At 33.2% G+C, this 10,510-nt stretch overlaps 1 protein-coding gene across 2 annotated transcripts; it reads right to left on the bottom strand.

Moving 5' to 3' along the window:
* Nucleotides 1-4,747: 4,747 nt before the first annotated feature.
* LOC111396016 ((3S,6E)-nerolidol synthase 1-like) lies at nucleotides 4,748-7,679 on the bottom strand. 2 transcript variants are annotated; one of them, XM_023022263.1, is made up of 7 exons: nucleotides 7,415-7,679; nucleotides 7,056-7,320; nucleotides 6,617-6,944; nucleotides 6,321-6,539; nucleotides 6,075-6,213; nucleotides 5,559-5,807; nucleotides 4,748-5,382 (listed from the first exon to the last, which is right to left on the bottom strand). In XM_023022263.1, the coding sequence occupies exons 1-7, from the start codon at nucleotides 7,604-7,606 to the stop codon at nucleotides 5,074-5,076; spliced, it is 1,701 nt and encodes a 566-aa protein (XP_022878031.1). In that variant the 5' UTR covers nucleotides 7,607-7,679; the 3' UTR covers nucleotides 4,748-5,073. The 2 variants fall into 2 exon arrangements, with proteins under 2 accessions (XP_022878031.1, XP_022878030.1); XM_023022262.1 differs by having other exon boundaries at nucleotides 7,056-7,332.
* Between the last annotated feature and the right edge of the window lie 2,831 nt (nucleotides 7,680-10,510).

Here is a 10,510-nt window from a genome sequence, read left to right on the forward strand (position 1 = left end):
GTACTTTAAGTAACGTCATCTTATTCATGCATTATTACTTAGCTACGATACCATGAACTTGTAAATTTTAACAATCAGAGTAAGCTTTTTACAGTGACCACAGAAAAGGAATCAATTTTTTTAAGGCGACCATAAAGAAGGAAACAAACATTTTACAATGAAGAAATAAAATGAAAGCCCCTCGGGGCATAACCCAATGGTACAAAGGACAGAAATGAGCTAGTTTCAGCCTTTCTAGCAGTCGCAGTATAAGAGTTCGATTCTTGAGATATGAAATTGGACTCTTTGTGGACACCAGTGTATGGACAAGCTCTTGTTCACTGGCCTGTTGGGGCACATCCCGCGATTTGCCTCCCTCACAATGCTCCAGGAGCCGGGAGGTGGGGCCCTCGAGGTTGGAGTTCAACCTTTAAGAAATAAAATGGAAGAAAGCTTTCGTAGTTTTGCGTGCACTTTAGTAGTTTTGCGTGCACTATGACACGGACTTTGCATTTGTGAAAACGCTATCTGTGGAAACAAAATGTTCAAAGGTAACTTATGGTAGATGTGGATGTTTCTTTGTTGATACTTAACACGACAGCATGGGTCTTGACTAATGAATTTCATTTGTCAGATGTAATTGTTGACGTGCATGTATATAATCTCTATTGACTCTATTGTCCTACCTCATTTCTCCTAGTTAATATTTAGAGTCATACTATGTGGTGAAATTTCTCAAGTGCAAGGGATCGTTGGCAAGTAAAATGTAGTTGATAAGTTGAAAGTATCGATCCTACAAGAAATAGACTTTAAGTAGATTGTATCAACTGGAAACTAAAATGTAACCGAGTCACAAAATTGAGTTGATGTTTTGATTGTCTACTACTAATATTTGTTCTAACTTCTATTCAAATACAAATAAAGAATGATTTTATGAAAGCTTTTGTGAGAAGAATGTGTTAGCATTCTGACTCTACCTATTGTTTGCCATTCCAATTCTCGGCGTATAATCTTTAGTCTTATTAGGGTATAAATTGGCAACCCTAATCCAATTTTAATAAAACATATCTCTCGAGATGAGTTCAACCTATTTTTATACACAACTTGAAATATCCCTATTCGAATTTAAATACCTAGAAACGGATTAAATTGTGTGATTACATGTTTTGATTACATAAGTCGTAAACTATTATTCCTAATGTTTATTGAACTTTATGCTGGTTATATCACAATGTTATAATCCTATTTCGAACCTCCCCTAAATAAAGTAAGCAACTTATTAACTAAATAATGATCAAGCATTTAAATAAGCAACAATTATATGATATCAATCAATTACAAAAATCATACTAAAAAATGGGCTTTGAATGAAGAAGGTAAAACAGCAGCTTATGTCTTCAGCCAAACACTCACAAATTTAGCCTAGCATACTTATTATGAAATTACAACAAAAGATATGAATATCACCACCTGGAAAATATATTTGCGAGAAGGAGCAATCGAATCAATTTTGCCTTCTTGAATTCCTCCAAACAAGACTTCAATGATTCTAGATAATTTCTTGCTTTTAATCTTCAAGTCCAAGCTCTGAATCTTCAAACTCTTGATATAGTTATCTTGAATCTCTTCTTAGCCTTCTTCTTCATGATCTTCAATAAAGAATATTGAATTTTTTATTTCAATTTTTGTGAAACCCATAGACAAATTTATTTCTAAAAAGATGAACCAAAAAAATCTTCAAGTAAACAAATAATATTTACACAAGATTAATTAATAGTTTCTTAAAATTGCTCCCATATATCCATAATTAACGGTCGAAATAAGTGTATAAAATTCACTTATCACATACTTTTCTATTATACTTCTATTTAAGTTCCGTTTATAGACTTGATATGCTAAACTCAAACGTGATGAAAAGCTCCTTCTTTATCCTCTCATACCTTTCTAAGAATCTCTTGTAGCTTAATCTTGTATACTCCTATTTATCATCAATATCATGCCAAAATATGGCATCTTCAAATTCAAGGAAAGTCAAATTCTTTTTCTTTTACTTTTCCAGAAAAATATGGATTATAATTGCTATTGTACCTCTAATTAATCTTTATATATCCATTAACTTATCTAACGAATTTACCTTCTCCGATCCACGATCAACAAGAATATCAGTTGGTACATTGATTGATGTTATTTCAAAGGGTCTACACCTTAGTCAGGGCAGACAGCTATTTGCGTTGATTTACTTTTTAATCCATGGAACAACTTTGGCAAGTTACTAAGTGACGTCGAATTTCCTTTGAAGTCCAATTGACTTCAGTCTTGATATCTGGTGTACCCTACCAAGCACTTTAATGATACGAACTATTAGGTCCAAATTGTATTTGTTATTTTCATGACCAAAATCACAGTTTATTGAGTTGTAATTCGAGTCAAAGAGTTGGGGGCTGAGAGTATGTGTTGAAAAAGTCAAAGGTAACAAGGAAAAAAAATAGTTATAAAATTACTCGCAGTCCACCAATGGAGTGCTCGAGTGGAAAAAGCAGTGAAACCATTGCTCGCCAACCATGGGTCCAGCGTTTGAACGGTTGTGTGACCTCTCGCTACTGGTGAGGCCACTGCTCGAATGGTGGTGCTATCCAGCCAACCCTAGGTCCTAATTGGCAATAGATTTTACAGTTTCAAACAACCTCTAACACTCCACATTATAAAATAAAAACACATTTTTAGGGAATATATATATATATATATATATATATTAACATAAACTATTTTGGGGCTATGGGGAAAAAGCTTCATCTAACGAAAATATATATCCTCACCCTTTTAGCTTTTCCCTGCACAAAACCAAAACTAGAAAAAGTTTAACGTATGACGCCACTGCTCATACTTTTTTCTTGCATTTTCTCATAATTTTTCTTCCTAACCTTTCTCTCTAGCTATGCTCACCAAATGTCTCTGTCATTTTTATATGTACAATTGCAGGTACACGGTTCTATCTTAATAGGAGAAGTCCTATGGCAATTTTTTCTCTTCTACTTGCAACAGACAACCTCTTGTTAATTGCAATATATGAATCATTTTCTTCCTTTATTTCTTGAGCCACCAAGTTGGTCTCTTTTCTTAACTGAATGGTATAACTTAATCTGCAAAAATGGTCCTTTAATTATTTGAGTCTATCGTTGCAATCTCCACCTTGACTCAAGTTATTCAAACCATGGCATGCCTTGACATCAATCTTTGCGCTCCATTACTAGTAGGTGTTACTGTTCCTTAATCAATCAACAAATTGCTTTATACCTTCAACAAAGTTGTTGCCTCACTATAAAGGACCATGCAATCTACGATACTTGCAATCAATCCTTTTACACGTATAAGAAGCTTTGTTATCTAACTCCACCTTGTTAAGCCAACAATCCATTTTGAGGTCACCTTTTTCTACAACTGTAGCATTTAACTTTCTTCTTACTTCATGACTTCAACTTGATCTGACTTTCACTCTCACTAGAGCCATGTTCCTTTTACCTCTCATTCGTTGTGGAAAATGCCTCAACTTGCAGTAAACTACCTTGTCTACCCTATTTGATTTTGCTTCTTTACTCTTCTTTAATAATAATAGACTCAAGTATGTCACAAATGAGACTCTTTATATTGCTGGTCAAATTTATAACGAATTGATCATATGATTCGTGATGACTTTGAATTAGGATCTAGCACATTCAGCATCCTCTATATAAAACTCAAAGTTGTATCTTGAGTAAATAAGGTATTAATGTTGTTGATGTAATCCGTCATTATTGCAAATTTCATCATACAAAGGGTGTGTAGTCTCATCTTTAAGATCTTAGTGACTCAACCTTATACAGTTTTGTCGGTATCATACATCTTGTTTGCCACTTTATTCCCTACAAGACTTGGAAGAGATAAATCTACTAATGCAAGATATATTAGCATTGTCATACACGAACTTTCACTAATCAGTTGAATAAAACCAAAATTCAGCACTGGAAGTTTAAATGAGATGAGAAAAAGAGAGGCAGTATGTGTAACGAACACCTGCTTCAGTTCCATAATGTCAAATACAAAGATTAATGGGATGAAAGAGCTGTTAATTTGCAATAAATGGTGATTGATGAGGACGCCAACGTCGGTGAAATCTGAAAACGAGATTGAAGACCTAGTCAAAGAAAAGAGAAAGATAAACGAAGAGGAAGAAGAAAAAAGACAGTAGGAAGAAAACACGGGGATCTTGGGAAAGAAAAAAGGAAAACAAAAGGAAAAAGAATGGAAATAAACATGGAAGGAAAAAATTCTTCTATGTAAATTGAGAATAAGGGAGGCCAGCATTAATCCCTTGTTTGAGCCACATTTTTTACAGGAGAATTCTACTTGTACATAATTATTGCACATAATGGTGTACATAATATGATGTGACAATCATTCATTGTTGATGTACAAGAGTGAGATTTGAATTAAATGTTGGATCCAGTGGTCATTTTTGAACGACACAGTTCCCCATACTTTTTAATCACACATTCTTCAAAAAATCAATATTACAAAATATATTTTTCAAAAAAATTGCCACAAACAAACCCTAAATGTTTTATTGATTTAGAATGAAATACATGAAATAGTGATTTTAACTCCTTTAATAGTGGCATTACGGCTTTTACAAGAATACGAATCACTTGGCAATTTTTCTTGTTCTAGCAATACATTTGGAATTTGGATCACTGAAGATCAATAAACTTAGCTCATAAATAATCTTGCGGTACGTGAATATATCCTTGTGATTTTTCTTTTCAATTGTTTTCTCATATAATATTTAACATATCTGTTTGTGGACTAGTGAACAAAATGCCACTTAGAATAACTTGTATCTATTGACCCGACAAAGAGCGTACTATGTATCATTATTTTTAATTTCAAACAATATATGATGCAACAAATATATCGATGTCATTGCATCGAGGCATTAATTCATCGCCTTTGCAACTATTTCTACCATACATTCTCAATAGATAATTTCTTAATGGAGATAAAAGGCTAGACGCCAGGAACCAAGAATTGTGGAATTTTTCATCATTTGCGCTATTCTTTTTAAGGACGGTGTACCAAGACGGTATCATCAAAGAGTGTGGAGTTGATGAACTCTTCAAGGATTGGGAGCTGATGATCGTCATCGTAACTGTACATTAGAGGAACCATTCTTGCAAGATTAAGAGAAGCTTTTGTGAAAGATGAGCTTGATGAGTTTTTATTTAAACAAAAACACTCCTTGTTAAGATGCTTCCATTCACTTGATATCATATCAATAACACGCTCTCGCACAGTCTCAATGGTTGATCCTGGATTCTCTTTCATGTAGCACTCTATGTATGAACCATCATTTCCATCTTGCTGCTCATCCTGTCGTTATTTTGATACAAAACAAATGAACAATCATTGTGTAATTAATTAACAAGGGAGCATCAATTATAAAGTTTAAAATTCTTGATGATGGTCTTGCCTAAAAGGTTAAATTGTTATAGAGGGGAAAAGTACTGTGGAGTTATAATATAAAATTTTAATATGTAATTAATTACCTTGGCACTTCCAAAGTCATCCCAGAGACGGAGAATAGCGGCCACAGAGGATATGAGTTCTGCTATATCATCCAATTGAACGGCCCCTCCTGTTTTTCTATTGACTCCCAAAAGAAAAAAGTGGTGGACGAGCACCACATGTACTCCTGAACTCAGCTTCCCATTTTCTAGGTACTCATGTGAGGTTGGCAAGTGCCCTGAAGCAAACCATTTAGCTTCTACTAGGAAGGCGTCACACAGACTTCCCCACTACAACAAATAAAGGATATGCCATCAATATCATCTATGTATATGTCATGCAGAGATATATTAGGCCATAGTTTTGTTTAGCCAAAAATATTAGATTTTTATCTAAGTCAAAGTTAAAACCGCACATTTTATTAATCTATAGTTTTTATTGACATTTTAATCATACATTTTATCAAATTTTATCAAAATATACTAAAACTTTGATTTTTATCAAAACCAAACAAGGGCCACATATTGGCATGGATGAAAAAAGAGTATCTATCTTACTGCTAACTTCAGTGAATCGATCGGATTATATCCGTGCTTTTTGTAGATCTTGCACCCTATATCATTTGTGGTGTCAAGAAGGGCTTTGTAGCACATCTTCATCGGTTTTGGTAATATCTGAACGACCGAATAGTCCCACCTGTCCACAATTTAAATATTTAAATCATCAAAAGATATTCAAGTTAAAATTCATGCAACTCCAATATTGCTCTCCCTTCTAAAATTAGAAAAGAAAATGTTTTATACATGTGCACAGCTCGGGTAAAGACAGTAAGTTCTTCTGGTGTCCCATAAAGATCGAAAATGTCATCTATTATGTAAATAAACGTGATGGATTTGGTGAGCTCAAGCCTTTGCTCCGACATGCTTGGATCGCTCAGGGAAGCCATAGACCATGTATACCATTTTAATGGTTGGTTCCTAGCCTGCTTTAATTCCTGAGCCAAACCAAGGTCTTTCCACCACCTGAAATTACAAAAGATTCCATTTTTAGTTTTCCTCAAAATAGTCAAGAAATTTTCATACGTGTTATGTCTTCTTACTTGGAAATTTTGGCCAGTTCTTGTTGGTTGCCGGTCTTTGCCACGGAAATATTCATTTTTGCGAGCTCTTTCAATTTTTTTCTCCATCCATTTATGCCTTGGAAATCTCTAATATACTTCTTTGCAGTAAATCTTGCAATGCTTCTGTGATAAGGATGCTTCAATCTGCCACTAACAATTTGGCCACTAAATTTTGCTGCTTCATCAAGAATATCTTCTCCTTCTGTCACTAGCTGCGCAGCTTCATACAATTCCATCAATCCTCTAATATCTTGCTTTAATTTCCCTTCAAACACCCCATCTGTTCCCTTGAATTTGTTGAATATGTCTGTGTCATGGAATTAATTTGATTACGACTAATAATCATTTCTTTTTCAATTAATTAACAACAACAAGCACCAAACAAAGACAAAAATAATAAAAAATAAAATATTTCAACCTGCGGAAATGGAAAAACCATGTTCTCTCAAGAGTCTGAAGAAAAGTGAAAGATCATGAAGAGTGTATCCATCAAAAGAAGTGGTGGCTTCCATGTAATGTCGCCGAAGAACTGCTTCAATCTCTTCCTGAAAATGGTAATCAACATCTAGTCGCTGGATAGCATTTACCAACATTAAGCTTTCTATTTGATTTTCTAATTCCTCTGATTTCAATATTTCCCTGATATCCTTCAGTTTTTGTTCATATTCCATGGAAAATTCATCCTGCAAGTCAGACTTGTTTTTTGCTTTACGTGAATATACATCGACACATAATATAAAAAAATATGTAAATATATAGTTATAGAACATAAATAACCTTAAAACTTTGTCCATTCAGAATAATTTGGTGCGGTTTCGAGAGTTCAGAAGTTGCTTCTAGAATGGTCCACTTCTGAGGAGTAGCTCTACATGCAACAAGAGATGGTCTAATAGCTCCATTATCTGCAATTTTTGTATGAATATCAGAACAATGGCTGGGTAAAGACGAGGGGCTCTTGTAGACTGCCATGGCAGAGAGAAATGTATTTTTGGATAAATAGCTATGCTTATTAATTAGAAGACGTTTGCTTGATAACACTAAGAATTGATTATGGGGTTTATATAGGTGCAAACCACATGCATGGTAGTTCCTTCTCCAATATTTTCCACGTTATGATAACTTTTATGCCATATATGAAAATGACGTATTCTTCCTGTACGAGGGAATTACGACGGCCATTAGTGTTTGTGTGCCGAGTCTCAATGTATGGGACCGCCAAGAAAATGTTTATATCATTGATATTGATAATTTCTTGACGAATTCAATTAATGACTTTAGTATTTACCATCGATGTCACCGTTACATATTGAAATATATTCTTATGTGGAAGATCTTTTGTTTTCCCATTTTAACCATACATTTTCTTTATAGGAAATTAATAAAACAGTGGCATCAACTTTCATTTAGAAATTCTAATAGAGTAAAAGTTTTCAATGTTTCTTGAAATTTATCCTTCAACTCATTCCAGAGAGCACGCTAATATAAATTGTATAAAAACTTTTGCCACATAAGCATATAGATATTTCAGACTTGTTTTGCTTTGAAACCCTCTAAAAGTAATTTTTGGCTTACAAAAAGCCCTCCTAAACACACGATTAGGACTTGTTTGACCCAATTTTTTTGGGTAAAATAATTTTACAATAGTGATTTTTGAAGAATTCATGGTAAAAGGTAGGAAAAGTTTTGAGTTTATTATTTTACTAAGAGAATATATAATTGAAAATAAAATTTTGTAAAATGGACTCAAACAGTAGCTTAATTATTTAGTCATAGACATCTATCTCACAATAAACTGCAATATACAAAGGTTTTTAGAAAGCGAGATGGAGAAAAGTGTGCTGCGCATTGGCAACCCTTGGTCGGTGTAACATTTTTAAAATTTATTTTAGCTCCCGTTTATTTCTCATTTTTGAAAGAATGAGAATGAAAAATATAGTCGTTACAGGCCCACATAAGAGATAAAAATTCAAATTTGATGACTTGATGTGATGGATAACGGTCATATTTTTCATTTTAACGAGCAAAGAATGTGAACTAAGCCCCTGTTTGCTATTGTTTAATTTTAAAATTGTTAATATTATATTGTTCGAATGTTAATAAATATTTGCTATTTTATTACGTTGTGTAAAATTCTCGATACGAAATTTATTTCTTAAATGGAATTACTTTAACAATCTTTTGGATATATTTAAGAATAAAAATAAATAAATAAATGAATAATTCCTTTTGGTTAAACAAAAAATCTTCCCCATTATATCACATGTTTCTCAAACTTTTTTGGGTTACTTCTACTACATAAGATTGGGTCCACTCAGACGATACCCACCACGAAAGGATGAACAATTGTCCCTCGTTAATTTTATTAATGTCATATGATGTCAATTTAATATTTGACAACTACTTTCAGAATTTAAGTTTTGTTTTTCAATCATATTTACACCTCATGATTCAGAAGTTCATATCCATATCTCAATCATGATTATTTAATGAAATTGACAATCCATTAGACAGCGAGAGTCTCCTAACTTTATTTGATTATTAGGGGATTATTATTTGATTATTTGACATAATCCCCTTTTGCAGCAGCCAGCTTTATTGACTCCATCAGAGATGCGTAGCGAGGTACGTGCTAATTTCCTATTAACTTGTGATCTAATATAATGGAACCCTCACAAACAACTTATCTTGTACAAAGGTTGAGTAACAAGTTGCTTCTAAAAATACTATAGGATTTTTAAAGTGTTGGAAGAGCTTACTGTCGCTAACTCAAGTACACTAGTCATTTATTGTGACAACATTAGCACAATTTATCAATGTGTGAATACATTATTTTACTCGCACATTAAGCAGCTTGACACTAATTTTCATTTTGTTTGTCACAATGTTAAAGGTGGTAAGTTGCACTTCCTCATGTGTCATCTTCATCTTCTAAGTAATTTGTCGATGCCTTAATAAACCCTTGTCACGCGCTCGAGCATCATCTTACTGGACATATTAATGATAAACTTGATTAGTACTGTATTTTATCATTTATCCTATTGTAACAATCCATTTTTCTAGTTATTTTAGTTCTCTAGTTTGTTTAGTATTCTAGTCTTATATATTTAATAATGAATATAGTATTCTACTTAGTTTAATACTCTAGTTTGTTTAGTATTTCTAGCTTTATAAAGCTTTTAATATTTGTGGATGAAATCCAACGTTGGACAAACGTTATTCTCATTCCCACCCCCCAAGTAATACTTTTTTGGGAGTCGGTGGATGATTAGAGGTGATCGGTGGAAAACGTAGGATAGGAACTTAGAATTGTCGTTATCAATTGTCAGATTACCTCAAAATCACTGATGTTTATATATTTGCTTTCTCATTGATTATAATGGCATAATATGTCTGATTATCTTAAGATAAAAATTAAAAATTATTGTTAGAATTGGGCTGCGACTCGAATCGTTATTGAGTATTTGACTAGAAATACCGTTTGAGTATTGAGAGTTTGGTAGTAGACTTGAATGTCTTGAAAGATTCCAAGGTGAATTTGAGTCCTAACTTATTCCAAGTTCTCCATCATTGGTTTTATCAATTATATTAGGATTTCACCTTATATTAAACTCTTCATGTATAATTCTCTTCGTATGTTAGGAAATCTATGGTCATAAATTTGTGTTGTACAACACATAATGGAATTCACCAATTCTCCAATTAATTATTGGTTCAAAAAGCTCATTTGTAACTCCTTACTATTTATTATAGTGAATTCTCCACCTCTGCATGTGGTTTTCCCGAATTTGGATTTTCACATAAATCTTGGTTTCTTTGTGATCTATTATTTCCATATTACTCATATTTTTTAGTTCTTTAAATATTTTGCAAGCT

This window comes from Olea europaea, chromosome 6 (genome assembly GCF_002742605.1).
Source record: "Olea europaea var. sylvestris chromosome 6, O_europaea_v1, whole genome shotgun sequence".
Lineage (NCBI taxonomy): Eukaryota > Viridiplantae > Streptophyta > Magnoliopsida > Lamiales > Oleaceae > Olea > Olea europaea.